The sequence below is a fragment of the Rutidosis leptorrhynchoides genome, chromosome 4 (assembly GCF_046630445.1).
Source record: "Rutidosis leptorrhynchoides isolate AG116_Rl617_1_P2 chromosome 4, CSIRO_AGI_Rlap_v1, whole genome shotgun sequence".
Taxonomy (NCBI): Eukaryota; Viridiplantae; Streptophyta; class Magnoliopsida; order Asterales; family Asteraceae; genus Rutidosis; species Rutidosis leptorrhynchoides.
Window position 1 is genome coordinate 506,358,357 of NC_092336.1, and position 21,771 is coordinate 506,380,127.

Here is a 21,771-nt window from a genome sequence, read left to right on the forward strand (position 1 = left end):
TCATCATCAACATTTCGTGTATATGGATCCATGCTACAAAACAGCAAGATCCAGTTGTTATAGATTTCAAGATACGGCGACCAGGTGAATTATTGCTGTTATTGTTACATAAAATTTAAATTTATGATTTTCCTTGACTATTAATATGGAAATTCGTCAAAAACCTTGATTCTATGCTTGTTCATGATACGGAATTATATTATATTGCATAATGATTAGAGAGTACATTTGTATATTTATGATGATATTGCTTACAATTAGGGTTTGTGTTTGGGAATTAAGTTTTAGGTCAAATTTTTTAGTTTCTATTACAATGTGTGTAGTGTGAGTGGTAGCTAATCTCTCTGTTTGTGTTTTTATTTATTATATTCGTATTACTGTGAATATGTTTGTTTCAATTTTGATATATTGCTCATGTAAGTTTCATTTAAACTCCATTCAAGTTTAATGTAAGTTTAACCTACTTTTGCTTGGAATTATTTGATAATTTAGAGGTCAATTAAACAAAACTCAACAAACACTCAACTCCGTGTTTTGTTACAACTGATTATTTGATTCAGATTATTCAGCATCACATAATCACTTTCAAATCGCTCGTTTAGCACCTCTAATATTGTGTTTGGCTTGGTTGATTGTGGTCTATGATTGTCCGTTTTGGAGTGACCATTTTTCATAAAATGATATCTCTCAGGTGATTAAGAATAAAGATTTTTTTAGCATAACTCTAGTCAGAGCAACATCATGGATGATGAAAAAGAAGTGATTGGCGGTGAACCAGTCGAAACATCCGATGCAGGACGTGTTAACACAATTAACCTTAACAATGTGAATATCGGGACTAACGATGTAGATGCTATGTTCGAGCAGGCATGTTTAGATAGGGACATAGAGTTGGATAACTTACTAAAGCGAGATAATAAAGATGATGACTCATATGGACTTCATGCTCACAATAATCTTCACGCTAATCACAATAATAATCATATCTTAGAAGATATAAAAACAGAAATTTTGCATCTAGTGGATTCTGCAATTATGGGTCAGCTCGAAAGTATAGAAACTATGAAGAGTATGGTGAGTGGTAAAGTGGATTTTAAAGATGGAGTCGATGCAGATAGTGTTGCAGATTTGTTAGTTGATACACTTCTTACAACAATGGGAGGAGTTGAATCTTTTGAAGATGATGATGATGAATCTAATAATTTGCCTACTGTTATGAAAAACTCAAACGCTGCTATAATATCAGTTGAACTTCTTCCATGGCTTCCATGGTTAACCGATAGTGTTGGGTTCATGTCTCCTAGGACACGATTGGTTCGTGGGTTACGAACCATACTACGATCATGTACAAGAAACAGAGCCATGTGCTGTTCAGCTGGTTTAATTAGGGTTCTTTTGCAAACAGCTGAGAAGATATTTGTTGACAATGTCGGTTCAACAAAGCAAATGAAATGGAACGGGGCTCCATTATGTTCATGTCTTCAGTATTTAGCGGGACACTCGGTTAGTGTAACTGATCTGCATACGTGGTTTCGGTTGGTAAAAATAATGATTAAAACTTCATGGGCTCCTCGGTTAATGACTTCTTTAGAAAAGGCGTTGAGTGGGAAAGATTCACGGGGCCCACAATCTTCGTTTGAGTTTGACGGTCAAAGTTCAGGCTTGCTGGGACCCGGAGAGGGCCGTTGGCCATTTCTTAACGGCTATGCGTTTTCCACTTGGATTTTTGTTGAGTCATTTGTCGACACTTTACATACAGCGATTAATGCTGCAAACATACCCGAAGATGCTGAATTGAAATCACGTATAGATGATGATCGAACAGCGAAAATGCCTCGGCTTTTTAGCTTTATATCATCAGATTATTACGGTATCGAGGCATATTTTCATGGTCACTTTTTGGTGGTTGAAACCGGGAGTGGAAAAATGAGAAAAGGTTTGGTTTATTTTACGTACGCTTTCAAGTCACAATCGTGGTATTTTATTGGACTTGAACACACTTCAAATGGCGAATTAAGTTTATATATCGATGGTGTGTTACATGAAACCCGTCCTTTTGACCTCCCTCGAATCACCAAACCACTTTCGTTTTTCTGCATTGGAACTAATCCACCACCAAAAATGGAAAGTTTGCATCAAAATTCACGAAGATGCCCATTGTTCGCCGAAATGGGCCCGATTTATGTATTTAAAGAACCAATTGGGCCTGAGATGATGAGGAGGTTGGCTTCCAGAGGTGCTGATTCACTTCCTTCATTTGGTAATGCAGCCGGGTTGATGTGGTTATCGACTAACGCCCATGTGGCAAATATCGAAGAGGAAAGCGCGCATTTGGATGCAGATATTTCACGATACCTTTACGTTATATATCATCCTAGTTTACTAAACGGACGTCATTGTCCAGATGCTTCCCCTTCTGGCCCTTCAGGTTTGGTACATATAGCTCATTCTCTCACTGTTATATAGGTGGCAAAATGGGCAAGTTAGATAACACGTCAAATTGTTTTTGGGCTGAAAACGTGTTCTCTAAATAGGGTTGAAATGGACGGATTCGGGGACCCTATAACACTATTTTGTCAAATCTTAAAGGTTTTTAAGTATAATTAAATGTGCTATTTGTTGGACGTTTGATGCTTCAAATATGGACTTTGGGCGAATGTCAATCTGTTTGACCCATTTACCAATCACTTCTAGCTTAACATTTTTTATTTCACCCATTTGAGATAAAACAAGACCCAATTCGACCCTTTCATAAGCAAATGCATCTCAATTGCAACCTCTTTATTTGTAAGCACATATAATTAATGAAATTACTTATTTACGTTTCAGGACTGCTACAGAGACCTGCAGAGGTTCTGGGTCATGTACCTGTAACCACAAGAATGCGGCCCGCAGATGCTTTGTGGGCCCTAGCGTACGGAGGCCCAATGTCTTTACTTCCATTTGTAGTAAGTAAAATTAATAATGATACACTAGAACCAGAAAAAGGCAATCTTAAATCATGCTTAGCTTCAACAACTCTTGCTGCTCCAATATTTAGGATCATATCAGTAGCAATTCAACACCTCGGAAACAGCAATGAATTATGCCGTATACGTGGTCCCGAGATTTTATCAAAAATTCTAACATATCTTTTAAAAACTCTATCGTTTCTTGATGCTACCAAACATAAAGTCGCTGATGAAGAAATTGTTGCAGCAGTTGTAAGTTTATGCCAATCTCAGAAAAACAACGCTACGTTAAAAAGACATCTTTTTAGTACACTGTTGCTCGATTTGAAAATTTGGAGTTTATGTAGCTACGGCATACAGAAGAAGCTTTTATCATCTTTAGCGGATATGGTTTTCGTCGAGTCATCTGTAATGCATGATGTGAAAGCGGTACAGACACTTCTTGATGGATGTAGGAGATGCTACAACACTTTTCATGAAAAAGATTCGATGAATAAAATTTCGATTAACGGTGGACCCCGGCACATTGGTGAAGTGAATGCTTTGGTTGATGAGCTTTTAGTGGTTATTGAACTTCTTTTGTTGGCAGCTCCTCCTCCAATGGCTGTCGAACATATTAGATGTTTGCTTGGATTCTTGGTTGATTGTCCACAACCAAATCAGGTAACGCCCACCTGTTTAACTCTAACGGGTAAAATGAGAATATTTATGATAAGTTAGCTTTCATTTTATTCAAACGATCTAAATAATGTAATCATATCCGACACGCTAGTTTTATATGGAAAATAGGTATCAACCAACTTTCTTTATGTGCCCATATTTCCTGTTTAGTCCGTCCCAAAATAATTGTCCACTTTGTCTTAGCCAATTAGAATAAGGTTAAGTGGGTATATATGAAATTTTATTGGCTAACAATGTAAGCATTGTGTTTATTAAGCATTCCAAGATATGAACTTTTATTAACCATTTCAAGGTAGCTCAGTGGTTGGGCCCTGACATCTTTGTAAGAGGTGTCAAGTTCGAATCTTTGGGTGGCCAGGGAAGGGTTGGAAATAACCAGGGAGTATTCATGATGGGTTGCGTACAGTAGAGTATGGGGTTGAATTACACGCCACCGGGTAACCCGGACATGGAAAACCTTCAAAACCATTAATGTAATCATTGCGTTTTTTTTTTAATTGTTCTCTAGTAATCATATAAATTGGGAAGAAGGTAGTAAGTTTTGAATTGGGCCAATCATGTAAACTTGTTTTGTCCCATTTGTATCGTCTGACCCATTTTCCCACCTCAAGTTATATGTTGCATACCTTTCGCATTGCTTTTCTTTGAATTTAGTGTTTATTAAACTACTAATTCAGGTTGCAAGGGCACTGCACTTGATATACAGGCTGGTGGTACAGCCAAATAAGTCTAGAGCCACGACTTTTGCGGAGGCGTTCATATCATGTGGTGGTATTGAAACACTTCTAGTCTTATTGCAACGGGAAGCAAAAGCCGGAGATCATGATGTACCAGACAACGATAATGATATCTATTCAGTCTCGGGATCTAAAGCCGAAAGTTGTATTGGATTTCCGGAAAATTACAACACCGATGATACTGGATCTTTATACGGAAGTGAATTTTCATATAATCGAAATAGTGTCCTTGGTGGAATGGCCTCCAGTGTAGGAAGCCAAATGTCAGCTTCTGAGAGTCTATTTATAAAAAATTTGGGGGGCATAAGTTTCTCAATCAGTGCTGAAAATGCAAGAAATAATTTGTATAATATTGATAAAAGTGATGGAATTGTTGTGGCGATAATTGGACTTTTTGGGGCTTTAATTTCTTCGGGCCATTTAAAGTTCGGTTCTCATGCTTCACAAGATCTTGCAGGAAATCTTAATGGTTCGCTTGAAGGTGCGGGTGCTATGTTGGACGATAAAGTGTCACTTCTACATTTTGCTCTGCAAAAGACTCTGCAAGCCGCACCAAATAGGCTTATGACCGGGAGCGTCTACACAGCTTTGTTAAGTGCCTCGGTATGTCAAATAGTGCTTAACTATTAGAGGTTGAAATATGGGTGGTTCAGGTGACAGTTCCACACGGGTTCTGTCCAAAATTAGTAATTTTTGTGCTGGTCAAGTGATCCCAAAAGTCTTTTAGTTATTTATTCTATATCTAGTTTGAAATGTAACTTGTGATTCAAGTATAATCTAATGTTATACTATTCCAGTTATATTTATTTTGAGTACTGGTTAGGAAATTTTATGTTTTAATGGTACAACTTTTTCCATTTGACTGATTTCCTTGAATCATATTTTTTTGAATAAGTTTATCCGTATATCATCCACTCAAGATAAAACATAACCTTATTTAACCCTACATAAGTAAATGGGTCGAAATGGACATTCTACCAATAATTTACCAATGTTGTTTACTTTAATAGCCTTTGCTTGTTATCAATACGATCTATCTTTTGTTCCTTTTCAGTTGAATGAAGCAGCAAGGGATGAGGAACTGAACTTTTATAATCCGCAACATCGCTTTCAGCATTTAGAACTCTTGTTGATTCTTTTGCGTTCACTCCCATATTCAACAAAGAATTTTCAAATTCGAGCATTACAGGTGCTCCTTTTTACATACATCTAAGTTCTGTTTGCACGAAGTTATATATATCTACTTAACGTGATGTAGATTTTATTTTATTTCTTAATGTAAAGGTTAATAGTGATGGTCATAAACCATAAAAACATGCATGCATGGAATACCTTATATTTACAAATCATAAAATGTATATTGTTTAAAGGTTCTTGATGTAAACAGTAAGCAGCCAATTTGGATTACTGAAATTTTTTTATAAATTTATTCTTATTTAAAATTTCGGGTTTCTACATTTGTCTATGGAATTTTATATTCACTTTTTGTATATCTATTTCTTTTGATTTCAGGATCTTTTGATTTTGGCTTGCAGTCATTCAGAAAACAGAAACAGTCTCACCATGATGGAGGAATGGCCTGAATGGCTCTTGGAAATTCTTATATCTACTCATGAGGTTTGTATATAATTATCATAAACTAAGCATCTTTTATTTCTTAAAGTTTATTGCTTTTTTGTTTATTTCTTAAAGGTTATTGCCTTTTTTTTTTGTTTATTTCCTAAAGTTTATTGGTTTTTTGTTTATTTCTTAAAGTTTATTGTCCTTTGCTTATACGCATTGACGGAGGGATTCTGTAACATTATTTAAATGTACTACATGTTCCTACAGATGGGTGTAACAAGTTCTTCGGCTTCTTCAAGCATTAATGAAGTTGAAGACCTTATACACAATTTCCTCATTATCATGTTAGAGCACTCAATGCGTGAAAAGGATGGATGGAAGGTTGTATTGCGTCTTCTAATTTTTTTATTATTAATTTTTTACATGTGTTTTTAGTTTTCTAGAACTAGGATGGTGGGAATATTGATGACATTTTATAGTTACTTCTATACTACAATGTATTCTTGTCCTTATATGTTAGTTTTAAACATGCAAGTTATTGATGAAATATTGTGAAGTAGTTATTGATTTTAAAGCAACATGTTTTGTTTACTTCTATTATTATATCTTTGAAACTTACGTGACTCAAAATTTCAACCATTATCGGTTTGTTTATATTGTTTGGTCATAATTCGCCTTGACAGGATATTGAAGCTACACTTCATTGTGCAGAATGGCTTTCAACCGTAGGGGGATCTAGCACAGGGGAGCAACGAGCCAGGTATACTATGCTCTAGAGACTCACCGTTATTCAATATGATAAAGAATATTGGAGTACAATCCAATGTAGTTTATATAACGCAATAAAAAATATCCTACAAAAAAGATTTATTCAATTTATTGACCAATCTGTTGCCAATGGTTTTGTTTTATTGTCTTTGGTTTTTTAGACGCAAGAAATGTATGCCCGTCTTTAAGAGAAGGCTTTTAGGTGATATGTTGGACTTCATCGCTAGAGAGCTACGAGTTCAGGTGAACTTTCTTGATATATTCTTCAGTTTTCTTCGTATTCCCGCTTCTTTCTTGCTTTAAAAACATTGTGAGAGATCCTTAATGGCGGCTATTCGAAATAATTTACATTTAAACGGGTCAATTTGGGCAATTTCTAATCTCAGATGGGTCAAATACTATTTTAATCTAAGATAGGGATATGTGAAACAAATTGAAAATCATCCAGAGTAATAACTATTTTTGTAATCATAATTAGCGCATTACTTCTTGATAACATAATCGAAAGTGGGCAAGTGTTTGCAGGTCAACCTAACATGACACACAGATTATAAAAAATGATCTGTCTCAATAAATTGTTACAGCCCTTTCATCCAAACTGCCCGCCCCACCCATTTTGACACTGACTCTCCTTTTTGGGCATAGATCCAAGTTATTGCTGCAGCCTCTCCTGGTGTGGCTTTGTATGGATTACCACCTGACGTCTCTAAGTCAGAAAAAGATAATGCTGCCCAGTATTCTGTGGCTTTAATGGAGAATGCAGTTGTTATATTAATGCTTGTTGAAGATCATTTACGCCTGCAGAGCAAACTATTTTGCTCTGCCCATTTTGACACTGGTTCAACTTCTCCGTTTTCTGCTGTTCAAGCTGCAGTTTCGAGTCCCTCTGCAAACTCAAAGCCTAAGAAGGGAGAGGAATCGTCTACGGGCGCTGCACTTCCTTTTGAAGTACGTTTTACGTTGTTTATGTTGAGCTAACATAGTTATAAACCCATTGCATTTGAGTATAGACCACAGTTTTGACCTGTTTAACCTTACAATCGGATGATCTTCGATTATGTTGAATCCATAACAGATGAATAAATTTTTTGACTAAAATGGAAACCAAATGCATACTTATAAGTTGGTTTATATCAAATAATTTGATTGCTAGTTTAATTATATGATATTTTTGAATCGTACTCAGAGGTGTTTGTATGTTTTATGAAATCACTTTGATCTGTTCTGGAAAATCAGTTTCATACTATTAGGTAACGAACCCAAATTGTTGATTTTCTGAAAAAAGTTAACTTTTTTTGAAAGGCAAACTCACACACACCACTATACAAATTAACCACGAAATATATATACAAATTGTCCTAAGCAGGACTCGAACCATCAACCTCCTAGTTGGAAGGGCCACCTCAATAACGCTCAACCCGACCCATTTTGACATGCACAAAAGACTCGAAATTGACTAGTTATTGACTAAATTTCGTGTTACTATTCTTATCAGGATTTTGCTTCAATGGTTGACAGTAGAGGTAATCGTGCATCGACAATAGAAGAACGTCTTGCAGCTGCAGCAGGAGCTGAACCTTATGACAACGTTTCTTGTGCTTTTGTGTCATACGGAAGTTGTATGATAGATTTAGCCGAGGGTTGGAAATACAGAAGCCGATTGTGGTACGGTGTCGGTCAACCTTCAAAAACAGTTGACTTTGGTGGCGGTGGCAGTGGCTGGGACTCATGGAAATCATGTTTAGAAAAGGATTCAAATGGTAATTGGGTCGAAGTTGTATTAGTAAGGAAATGTGTAAACTTGCTACAAGCTTTATTATTAGATGAACCTAGGCTCGTCGATGGGCTTGGTATGAGTGGCGATTCGGGTACAGGGACGGGTCGTATGACAACTCTTTATAAGTTGTTGGATAACGACCAGCCATTTTTATGCATGCTTCGTATAATACTACTTTCGTTAAGGGAAAATCAGGGTAACGGTGAAAATGGAATAATTATGAAGAATGTTGGTGATAGGTTGTCTGAAAGTTTAAAAAGAGAAGACGAAAGTGCTCCGTCATCGTTAGAAAGTAGTCCTCGAACATTCATGAAGCAGATTGGTTCAGCACTATTATGGAGGTATGTCTCTAAAATATTGTTGACTTTTGTTAAGAGAATGGATACTAATAAAAGTAGGTGCAACTAACTCTTCATTTATAACGAACAGTGTACTTTCGCCCATCTTGCAAGTTCCCGTTTCTGAGTCCAAGAGACAGAGAGTGTTGGTTGCATCCTGTATTCTATATTCTGAGGTTTGTTAATGAAAGACTAGCGTCTATTAAAACTAAAGGTGGCAATTTCAAACCATTTCTCATATATCGGTCAATCCTGGTTACGCCCAAAGTGTGCTTTAAATGCATAAAGGCTATATCTTTTTTTTTTTTTTCTTTTCAAACAGTTAGATTACTATTAATGCAGTAAACTTAATTTATGTAATGATAAATGTACATATAAATATTACATAGAAAGTCTTTTTGGTCAACCCATCTTACCGTGTCAAAATTTACAGATTCTAACTCTAAACTATTTACCCAACACACTTTCTTTTTTTGTACCTCTTGTTATAACACATATGATCATTTGATTGAACTCTTTACTTGTAATAATATTACATGTACTCTCGAAGTCAACGATTTCAGTCGCCTAATTTGGAATTTTTGTCTAGTCATCTGCTACAATGCATTTGCAGGTGTGGCATGCGGTTAGCCGAGACAGACTCCCTCTAAGGAAACAGTATCTCGAAGCTATTGTGCCTCCACTAGTGGCTGTCATTCGAAGATGGCGCCCTCTTTTGGCCAAAATTTATGAACTTCTTCCCCCAGATGGTCCAAATAATCCTCTTGCTGTAGATGACCCAGCACTAGATGCTGATGCAACTCCTATAGAGGTTGAACTAACTCTTATCACTAGCTATTAAATGAAACAGGTTACACCCTTCAAAAGTCGCTTAGTATGTATCTAAATGCTTACAGAACTCCTAAATCTTATCATATGGAATATATTATTTTACTTTTTTGACAATAAACTATTTAGTAAAATAGTAGTTACATACAGAAAACAGAAAAATGTTGGCCGTTCGGCTTCTGACCCGTACAAATAAGTTAACCTTAGCAACCCAAGAACACCGAACCGCCGGTTTGCATGTGTAATTATAGTTTACACATTATTCACTTTCAAAATAATTTTGAAAATGGACAAAAAAAAATTCTTTACAACTGAACGTGACCCATTTTGAGTGTAAAAAAAGTTACCGTGTATTTATTTTGACCCATACCCATTTATATCATAAAATCTTCAGAAAGGATAAGTTTTGCTAATGTATCGTATGTGTCAAATTGGTGTGACTAGAGTGCACTATCTATGATCACTCCCGGTTGGGCGGCTGCTTTTGCATCTCCACCTGCTTCATGGGCATTAAACACGATGGCTGCCGGAACTTGTTGCAGTGAAAACACATTTCCTACACCTGCTCCAATAAACGTTCATCAAAAGCTCAAATCTTTCACCTTATACGAAAGAAATTCAGCTAAACTTCAAACACACACAAGCTTTCAAGAACCCTTAGAAGCTTACGGAACATTATCTAATGAAAAATTTGGTAAATCTCATACCTTTTCTGATTCTCGAGGGATGAGTTCAGTGGCTATGGCTACATCTGGACAAAGGCGAGGTAAAAGTGATATGGAACGTATAATGAGATGTAATGTTTCGGAAGCAATGGGAACTGCGTGGATGGAATGTTTGCAATCGGTTGATACAAAATCGGTTTACGGAAAAGATTTTAATGCATTATCTTATAAATTTGTTGCTCTTCTTGATGGAAGTTTTTCTTTTGCCACAAACATGCAACGATCTGAGGTCCGTTCGTGGCTAAATTTTTTATATTTTGATTTTGAGATATAAGTGCATGATTTTATATTTACATTTTTCAGGTTGATAGACTTGCTCGAGTTGATATTGTTGCTCGACGTCGTCTAAGTACCGGTATACGTGCCTGGCGCAAACTCATCCATTACCTAATTGAGACTGACAGTCTTTTTGGACCATTGAGTACAAATCTTTGTGATCCTAAAAGAGTAGGCTACTGCCCTTTTCATTTTTAATTATTTGCGATACAATTCTCATCCAATTCAGGTGGATCTAGAGGTGGTAAAATGGGTGGGTTGGATAATGGGTCAAGATAGGGCTGAAACGAGTCACGTCAGGCTGACGGCAAGCAAATTTTCCTTCAATTTCATAAAAAATTTCTAACCAATTTCTAGTGTCAAGTTCAATTACCAAATTATAATGTTTGTATGAACAATTTAAATTTTTAAAAAATAGATTTAAAGGGTTTCCTGCATTAAAAATGAAGTTAAAGCTATTATGAACCCAATAAATGGTTTCCGTTGAACCCAAATTGACCCGTTCATAAGTATATGGGTCCAAATTTTCACCTCTAGATACATAATGTATACCACATCAACATTTGTAGAGAGAAAATTGACTCAAAAAATCTTGACACGGATCGAACTTTTCTTGCAATAGGTCTTACCTAAAACAAAATTAATAACCAAAATTAAAGGTTTTGAATATGTTATAGATGTAAAATGTTAATGCATAGGTTTTCTGGAAATTGGACTATATGGAAAGTTCTTCAAGGATGCATAGATTTTTAAGGAGGGATTTTAAGGGAACTGATCATTTCAATGTTTCTGCAATCTGCAAAGATCCTATAGAACTTGAACATGATAACCAAAAGGCGACGTTGGCTCTAGAAGCTCTCTCAAAACAACTAGAAACTGAAAATAATGAACAAGATACAGTTGTTAACATGGAAATTTACACTGATGAGATGTGGTTGTACGAAGATATTCATACGAAACCGTCAGAAACTGCCAAACAGAATCTGCAGGTGCCAACGGATTCTAGTGAATCACAACTTGTAAATTTCCAAGATCTTACACAAAGTCCTTCAGCAGCGGGTCCCAGTGGACTTTATGAAATAGTTATAATTGAGCTTCCAGCATCGATGGTTCGACCACTAAAAGTTCGACATGGAACATTTCAGGTAACCTTTGAGTTTATGATACACGTAAATTAGGAGAGAAAAAGAAGTTAATAGATTGGTATTGGTTGATATGCAACCGGGCTGGTTTGATTATCTGGAACACATATCCTTATATACAAAATTAAGATTTATTTGAACATTTTTCAGGTCAGATATGACTACAAATAGTTGTTTCATTGATATACTAATCTTGTAGAGATTTCATATGTTTGGTACACATTTTTTATTTTATTTAAGACTAATGCATGTTAAATTTAGGATTTCTAAAATTAAAATGTTACTGTTGATTAACAATACTACAAAAAATAAGATAATTTTTTTATTGTACTTGGTATTTTCAATTATTAAAGTGATCCTAAACTTCATTATATGTTTCCCAGATTACTACTAGGAGAATTAACTTTCTTGTTGATAAATCTGAGAAGAAAGTCGAAGGTAATGTAGACGATAAAGATCGAAGCTGGTTGATAGCTTCTCTTCATCAAGTACACAACAGAAGGTCAGATAAATGAAACTGCATAGTTCCAAATTTAGGTTAGATATTGGCTTATAGCTTAGAAACATGTTATATAACTAACCTCACAGTTATTGTCGTTATAGGTATCTCTTACGAAGAAGTGCTCTGGAATTATTTATGCTTGACCGATCGAATTTTTTCTTCGATTTTGGGGTATTTTTCGTTATTTTTCTCATGCACATATATCGTGCTAAAACTTAAATTACAAACACCTTAAAAGTCTGTTGTTTTGTTGAGTTTGTCTAGAATGCTGAGGCAAGAATGAATGCCTACAGAGCTATTATTCACTCACGTCCTCCACATTTGAGCAATATTTATTTGGCGACTCAGGTTTTATTTTATTTTTGACATTTATGTTTGCTAGAATACTTTTAGCATATTTTTTTCTTTGTCCCATCAATAGTCATGTGACAGTGGTTTTATTGTATTTGTCTTAGAGACCTGAACAACTTCTCAAACGGACTCAACTCATGGAACGTTGGTCACGTTGGGAGGTATCAATCATAATGAAATAAATCATGTTAATGTTTCATTCTGAGTTTAACTATACTTCATCGCTTCTTTATAGTAATAAAAATGCTAATAAAATCTCCGTCGCAGATCAGCAACTTTGAATATTTAATGCAGCTTAACACGTTGGCTGGGCGTAGTTATAACGACATCACCCAGGTGTATATCTCAATATTTATGAAATGTGTTTCAGATTACAAGTGTTTAGCTTAAGCTAATCACTTCTCATTTCACTGCAGTATCCAGTTTTCCCATGGGTTCTTTCAGATTACAAATCAACTCATTTGGATCTTGCCAATCCATCATCTTATCGGGATCTTTCAAAGGTCACGCCAAATTTTCTGTACTTCTTACGGGTTCGGGAATGGATTAAAACCAATGAGTTTTTAACGAACCCATTTGACCCATTTTGCAGCCTGTTGGATCTTTAAATGAGGATCGGTTGAAAAAGTTCCAGGAAAAATTCAGAAGCTGTAACAATCCCATCATACCCAAGTACCATTACGATTCACATTACTCAACTGCCGGGACAGTAGGTTTTCTCATCATTTATATGCTTCCATTTTGTAATGGTTCTTGACTTTTTTTTTCAGTGTCTCTTATACATAGCCAGATATACTCTGAAAACATATATTAGCTATATTTGATTTAAATATTAACTATTTCACATTCAAGAATTTTGTGCAATAAAATGTTCTTTTAGAGGGTTATGTATTGTTTAACAAGATTTTGACCGCTTGGTTTAATTATTAATTATTACAGGTGTTGTATTATCTAATGCGAGTTGAACCGTTTACTACCCTTTCAATTCGACTACAAGGCGGCAAGTTTGAACATGCAGACAGAATGTTTTCAGATATTGGTGCTACTTGGGATAGAGTTTTGGAGAACACGAGCGACGTGAAGGAACTGGTATAAAATTATAATATTTTATATGTTATGAAAAAATCGTTTCTGTATAATTTTAGGGTCTTAGTTGAGATTATATGGTTATAATAATACATGTATACCAACATACTCTATTTTTTGTCTGTTTCCTTGCTTTGTGTTATGTCAAAGGTCCCTGAAATGTTTTACCTTCCGGAGATTTTAACAAATGAGAATTCAGTTGATTTTGGTACCACGCCACATGGAGATAAATTAGGTATCGATTTTAAATAATATTTCCAATCCATGTTTCTCTTCTTGGTTTCATTTTGGAAACCATCGTTTTTCAGATTCTGTTAGGCTTCCTCCTTGGGCTAATAACCCTGTTGATTTCATGCATAAACATCAAATGGCTCTCGAGAGTGAACATGTCTCCGCACATTTGCATGAGTGGATTGATCTGATATTTGGGTGAGTTTTGTTTCATGAATTCTGCAGGTGGTAAAATGGGTCGGTTGAGCAGGCGGTTAAAATGGGTAATTTGCTACGGGTCAGGTTGCGCTGACCTGAAACACTTATTTTTTCATTTTGACAATTAGTGTATCAAGAATTATTCCACATTAAAATAAAATGAAGTAGGAGGTTGTTTGTGCTACAGAATGTTACTTATAACTGATAAAAGACAACTGTACTTCACTATCTATAACAGTATGCATTAAAAATTTAAAAGTACACTACAGGTGACATTTGATCTGTTCCCCTTTTTATCTATTTTTTTGAACTCGAATTGACCCACTCGTATGTAAATGGATCTGTTTAGGTACAAGCAACAAGGGAAAGAAGCTATTTCAGCAAACAATGTATTCTTTTACGTCACGTATGATGGGGCTGTTGATATAGACAAAATTCAGGATCCAGTAAGTCCTTTTATTCATCATTTACTGCTCTCATATCCCTTAAATATGCCAATCTTTCCACTTCTAGCAAAATCTTGATCTGAACATTATTTTCTTGCCCATTTGCATCATTACAAAAAACAGATTTATTTTCCATAATCAAATCTCATTTAACAACTGTGTTTAAAAGTCCAACATTTCAGTTGAACTATGTGATGGATAAAATGTTGCAATTATAACCCGATGCATGGACTATTATATTATGTACTTAGGTTTGCTATTATAATTTATTTGTTCTTAATCTTAAAAATAACTTTAAAATATAAGGTCCAGCGATGTGCTGTACAAGATCAAGTTGCTTACTTTGGTCAAACCCCGTCACGTCTTTTAGCAATCCCACATATAAAGAAGATGCCACTTCGGGATGTTCTCCATATGCAGGTAATTCTCTTCCTAATATTACATAAAAGTTAGTATTATTATTATCTCTACTTAAGTCTAACATAATTACGTAACGCTAGACCATATTTCGGAACCCCAAAGAAGTCAAACAATATCATGTTCCATCTCCTAAACGCTGCAATCTACCGGCATCTGCCATTCATGCAACTTCAGATGCTGTTGTAATTGTTGATACTAATGCGCCATCAGCAAACATTGCATTACATAAATGGCACCCAAATACACCTGATGGACATGGAACGCCTTTCATGTTTCAACCAGGAAAAAATAGAATAAAGTCAGGTAGTGGTGGAGGTTTCATGCGTTATTTCAAAGGAAAAAGTGGGTCCGGTTCAGAGGAATGGAGATATCCTCAGGCTCATGCCTACACGGCTTTAGCGATTAGGAACTCTTCCATTGTTTCCATAACATATAATAACGAAGTTATCACAGGTAAAAATTGTAGTGTTTGACCCATATTTGGGTCAAAGTTACCACCTTTTATGTTAAGTATAAAACTCATTTTGATCTTTGGATATCCAACTAGGTGGACATGTGGACAACAGTATAAGATTGGTATTACCTGATGGAGCAAAAACATTAGAAATAGCACGAGGGCATTGTGCACCCGTGACTTGTTTATCTTTGTCACTGGATAGCAAGTACCTCGTGAGTGGGTCCCGAGACACAACAGTTTTGGTTTGGAGAATACACCAGTCACCAAGGTTCATGTCAGGCAACACGTCTGAACCACCCACTGGCACAGTCACACCAACTTCAGTTAGTGCAACAACAGCTGCAAGTTGTTTCATTGATAAAACTAAAAGAAGGCGTATTGAGGGTCCCGTACAGGTTATACGTGGCCATCTTGGTGAAATTGTCGATTGTTGTGTGGATTCAGATCTTGGTGCTGTTGCTTCGTGTTCTTATATTTCAGACGTTTTGGTTCATTCGGTGAATAAAGGTCGATTGCTCAGAAGGTTTCATGGTGTAAAGGCTGATATAGTTAGGCTTACAAAAAACGGGGTTGTGCTGACGTGGAATGATTCAATGCATGCTCTCTCGAGTTATACTCTTAACGGGATCTTAATTTCCCAGGTGCATCTTCCTTTTTCTTGTAACATTAGTTGCATGGAGATTTCTTTCGATGGGCGGAGTTTTTTGGTTGGATTAAACTCATATTTGCGAAAAAATTATGGAGAAGATGGAGTTGGTGAAATTAAGAGATTGGATGTTCAATCTCCTTCCGTTTGTCTCCTTGATCTACATACTCTTAAGGTATGATTAGCAAGTTAATTCTTGATGTTCTCTTAGAGGTGGCAAAATGGGTGGGTCTTGTAACAGGCCAAAGCAGGTTTGGATAAAAAAAAGTGGTGTTTCATAGCGTTAGAAACAGTAAAATTGGACCATTCAACCTATTTGGCTCCTCTACTTTGTAGCTACTTATACATTGCCGAATTTTGCCCCTTATAGATACGCCAGTTTATAAAATGGTCTATTTATAAGTAGACGGGTCGAAATGACCACCTAAAACTATAATAATTTCTTATATAGAAATGTAAATATGATTTAGTTGATTTCGTATCATGCCAATAGCAAAGTTCATTATAAAATCTTAATAAGTATTTCAAGAATAAAAAATATAAACATAGTAGAACTATACAACTCTCGGTCTTCTAAAATTGGTGTAATCTGTAATTCATTGTTTGACAGATATTTCACACAATGAGACTTGAAGAAGGACAAGATATAACGGCAATGACCACGAACAAGGACGACACTAATCTCTTGGTCTCAACTTCTGACAAACAACTCATAGTCTACACAGATCCTACTGTAAGTTCACGAAATTAGTGTAAGGATACACTAATTTCCTTTTTTAGTAAACATAAAGACGGTGTTCTGACAAAGTTCACGAAGATGCGTAAATATCTTTAAAGTGAAGTTCACGACGGTGGTCAGAAGAGAAAGGAAGCGGAATTATAGGGTTGCCATGGGGAAAACGTCGATCAAGGAGGAGCTTTGCAAGTGTTTCAAGTGACGATGAATAGCATTTTTCGAATAGCGATAAATTTTCTTACCCACTTCGCCCAAGTTAGAGGTAAATGGTATTTTGCCAGTTTAAACATGATCAAAACTTTGGTATTATAATGTTGACCATTGACCTCTATATGTTGTTCTTGTTCCGTATATGATTTTGGATTATATATGGTGTGGATCATATGCTAATTTATGCTAATTGCAAGAGTTGACCAAAAGAGAGAGTTGGCTTGTTTCTTGAGTTAAGATACTTGGATTTTGAACTTCAGACTGGTGTCATCGCGTGATATATTTCCCTCGGCCCAGTACATATCAATCAATTGCAATGTATTAGATGAACACTAGAGAGCTGTTATGCAAAACATTCAATTTTGACTTTGACCATGTAAATTTGAAGCCACCATGAAGTGGCCCTTAGGCTTGTACATTTTAGCGCTGATTTATTATGGTGTAATACTACATGTTGTACTGTTATGTGTTAGAAATGAACAAGGTTAGTGTCGTTGGTATTCAAGACGAATTTGAGTTCCAAGTTGTTTCATATTGTTGATCCTATCAAATACAAATATAGAAGATCTGTCAGTCTAATCATTTAGCCTTTTTGTATGCGATTGTTGTTGCGAACTTGCAAGTAATATTTTGGTTTACTTGTTGGTAAAGGTCCACAATGAGAAATGTGGAAGCCGATAACTAAAATGCTCGTGTTAACGAGCTTCTCGAAAAATCAATATAGATTGAGCTTCTTGATTCATATGCAAAAAGGGCAAAACAATGTTGATCGTTTGTTGTAAACTAGTATTTCTAGTTGATTAAAGCTGCCATTCAGGTAGAATGTTGACACTTATATTATCTAATAATATAATATGAAGATGTCCCAAACATCCCTTTTTTCTATCTGTTTCTTTTTCGTGCCCCTAGATCTTGCCGGACATGTCTCTGCGAGCCGGAGTTTGTTTTTTTAGATGTTCTCTCGACTATCTCCGGCCTGTGGTGCCTTTTCTTTGTGGATCTGAGTGCTTCTCGTTGCTTCGGGATGGTTTGTTTCTTTGCCGGAATTTGTGATGTATCATCAGAGATTCTGTTTTTCGGCCTATTTCCTCTCTTTAATTAGGCGGCGAATACCTCTTGGCATTCTGGTTGTTTTAGCTGGTTGTAGGTTGACTTCTTTTTGCATATTAGGGCTCCAGATCTATTGGTGGGGTGGATTGACGGTCGTTTTGTTTTTCAGTCGATGTATTTTTTTTTTTTTTTGCTAGATTTGCTCTTTGGGATTTCTTTCAAGTTTACTCCTCGGGCAATGTTGTCATTTGCGACGTTCTCACTTGGGGGATTTGATTTGTATGTTTATTTTGTTAGATATATGTGTTTTATTGTAATATATCATAGTTATTTAATTATAAAGTAGAAATCAAAATGTAAATCTAATAGTAAATACATTTTTAATAGTAAATATGTAAGAATATATCTATATTTATGTATTTGTATATGTATTTCGGGTTTTAATAGATATATTCATGGATGAAACTTTTCATCCATGGATGAAACTTTTCATCCATGTCCATATTCATATCCATATCTATTTAGATTCATCCATATCCGTATCCATATTCATTTAGGTTCATCCATATTTATCACGAAGCCCGTGAGAGCAACTGTGAAGACCCGTCCTAATCCATCCGGACGAAGTCCACATCGATTACAAACGAATCACAATAGTTGATTACATCGCGATGTACTTGACCTCTATATGATACATTTTTACAAACATTGCATTCGTTTTTAAAAGACAAACTTTCATTTCATTGAAAGTTGATGACATACATACCATTTTATAATACATCCAACTATAATGGATTTAATAATAATCTTGATGAACCCAACGACTCGAATGCAACGTCTTTTGAAATATGTCATGAATGATTCCAAGTAATATCTTTAAAATAAGCAATTGCACAGCGGAAGACTTCTTTCATACCTGAGAATAAACATGCTTTCAAGTGTCAACCAAAAGGTTGGTGAGTTCATTAGTTTAACTTGAATAATCATTTCATAATTTTAATAGACCACAAGATTTCATATTTTCATTTCTCATAAACATACGTCCCATGCATAGAGACAAAAATATCATTCATATGGATTGAACACCTGGTAACCGACATTCACAATATGCATATAAGAATATCCCCATCATTCCGTCCTTCGGACATGATATAAATTTTGAAGTACTAAAGCATCCGGTACTTTGGATGGAGCTTGTTGGGCCCGATAGATCTATCTTTAGAGTTCGCGTCAATTAGGGTGTCTGTTCCCTAATTCTTAGATTACCAGACTAAATAAAAAGGGGCATATTCGATTTCAATAATTCAACCATATAATGTAGTTTCGATTACTTGTGTCTATTTCGTAAAACATTTATAAAAATTGCGCATGTATTTTCAGCCCAAAAATATAAAGGGTAAAAAGACAAATGAAACTCACTGTACTGTATTTTGTAGTAAAAATACATATGACGACATTTGAACAAATGAGGGTTGTCCTCGGATTCACGAACCTATATCATTTGTATTTTCATTAATACATATAATCGTAATCGAATAAGTTTATATATATAACTTATTAATTATATCATTTTTACATTAATAATATATTTATGTTTCATATATTCCTTTTATATATAAAAAAATATTTATGTTATATGTGTTAAATATATTTATTTATATATTTCATTGTTTATTAAAACAATAGTTCTAATTATACTAAGTTAATATTAATAACGATAAAAAAATAATGATAATAACATATATACTTATGTTAATAATAATAATTCTACAATTTATAAAATGATAATAATTCTAATATTTATGAAAATACTAATAAATTGTATCATTTTTATAATAATATTAGTAATATTAATCATATTCATATTATTGATAATAATACTAAAATTGTAAGATTAATAATATTAGTATTACCTATAATAATACTAATGATAATATAATACTTTTAGATATAATAATACTGATAATAATTATAACCTTAATAGTAACAATGTTAAATGATCATAATTCTTGTATTAGTAATAATAACAAATATAATTATTATATTACTAATAATAATAATAATAATAATAATAATAATAATAATAATAATAATAATAATAATAATAATAATAATAATAATAATAGAAGTAAAGATAACAAGGTATACCCTTTAAGCTCTTTTCTAAAAGAATTGCACCAAACAAAGCTCGAACCCAAGACCTCCTAGATACCCGCTAACACCATTTACCAATGATCCATGTGTTCTTTTCTGATTAATATCATATTTGTCTTATATTTAACCCGTATTTACTTTTCAAGCCCAACATTTAAACACTTGAAGCCCAAATTAATCCCTAAGCCCATGTTGCTAAATAAATAAAAAAAAAATGCAGCAGCTAGTTTCGAACCCAGGACCTACTGTTCAACACCCAGACTCCGATCCGTTTCTATTCTTCTGTAATTATACGAACCTATTAACTATATAACCCGTTTCTGTCTTTCTTTTTATTCTTTCTTCTTCAACCAAAACCCAGGACTATTCATTTTTTTTTTAAATTTAATCGTGATCATCATTTATCATCTTCATCTCCCTAATCGTTATCCTATCCCTTTCATCCGCCATTTATCTTATCATCATTCTTACTCATCTCACGTTCTTCTTTATCATAACCACTATTCATCATCATCATCGCGTTACCATTTAACACTATCATCATCTTTGATAATCGATACAGAAGGTGATTTGTAACAAAAACAGAAGTGAAGCTAAGCAGCAGTATACGATGAGGGAAAAAAAAATATCAGCGACGGCATGCAACATTTTTTTTTTTTATTGGAACCATGAAACAGAAGTCATAACATCGAACATGTAATCCAAATTATGCGAATAACAGCAGCCTTGCAGCAGTTTGAGTATGCAATCGTTGGTGTTGTAAATGGGTGATGGTTGTTTATGGTTTCATAAAAGAAAAAAAATAAATAAATAAAAAGGCGGTGATTAGAGTGGCGAGTGGTGGTGAAGAAGTCTCGGTGGTAGTTGTTTGAACGGCGAAAATGGTTAACCAGTGATGATGGCGAGGGTGATGGTTCAACGGAGTTCATGGTGGTGAGTTGTGGGTTGTGGTGGTGATGGTTGTGGTGGTGATGAAGGTGGGCGACGGATGATGGTTGTGGTGGTTCTCCGGAGGTGATGATTGTGGTGGTTTGATTACATAAATGTGAGGTAGATATATGGTCTCATAAGTATGTATATGATATATATGTTTATATGTAATATGTATGTACATATATAGTATTCAGTGAACTGAAATCAAGAAAAATAAATAGTAAAGCATAGTAAACCAATTAATTAAAACGTGTGTAGATATATATGCAAAGATAGGTATATATAATAATAATAATAATATATATATAATAATAATTACTATCAATGATCGTCAAGGAAGGAAACAAGGATGACACAGTTCAGCAGCCGGGTGAGTTGGAGTTTTCTACCGACGGTTTACCAGGAGTATTATATCGTGGTTCATTGCTAAACAGTTAATATATAAAAGTCTTCCTAAAAATCCCAAAATTTTAAATTAAGTCAATTTATTTATTTCAGTCATTACCTGTTTGAAACCTGATCAAAAAGATTCGATAATTATTTCTTTTCTGTTCCAATTTATATG

At 34.8% G+C, this 21,771-nt stretch overlaps 1 protein-coding gene across 2 annotated transcripts; it reads left to right on the forward strand.

Annotated features, from left to right (window-relative positions):
- The first annotated feature begins 744 nt into the window (after positions 1-744).
- LOC139839564 (BEACH domain-containing protein C2-like) lies at positions 745-17,639 on the forward strand. 2 transcript variants are annotated; one of them, XM_071829657.1, is made up of 30 exons: positions 745-2,428; positions 2,830-3,614; positions 4,310-4,972; positions 5,424-5,558; positions 5,882-5,986; positions 6,200-6,313; positions 6,616-6,692; positions 6,862-6,943; positions 7,346-7,648; positions 8,196-8,818; positions 8,907-8,991; positions 9,405-9,626; positions 10,088-10,597; positions 10,672-10,815; positions 11,343-11,789; positions 12,170-12,288; positions 12,390-12,459; positions 12,553-12,636; positions 12,744-12,800; positions 12,907-12,975; positions 13,056-13,142; positions 13,232-13,348; positions 13,579-13,728; positions 13,876-13,960; positions 14,034-14,154; positions 14,504-14,600; positions 14,907-15,020; positions 15,101-15,473; positions 15,568-16,298; positions 16,734-17,639. In XM_071829657.1, exons 1-30 carry the CDS (start codon positions 856-858, stop codon positions 16,872-16,874), a joined length of 8,283 nt encoding a protein of 2,760 aa, XP_071685758.1. In that variant the 5' UTR covers positions 745-855; the 3' UTR covers positions 16,875-17,639. The 2 variants fall into 2 exon arrangements, with proteins under 2 accessions (XP_071685758.1, XP_071685759.1); XM_071829658.1 differs by having other exon boundaries at positions 9,429-9,626.
- Positions 17,640-21,771: the final 4,132 nt, after the last annotated feature.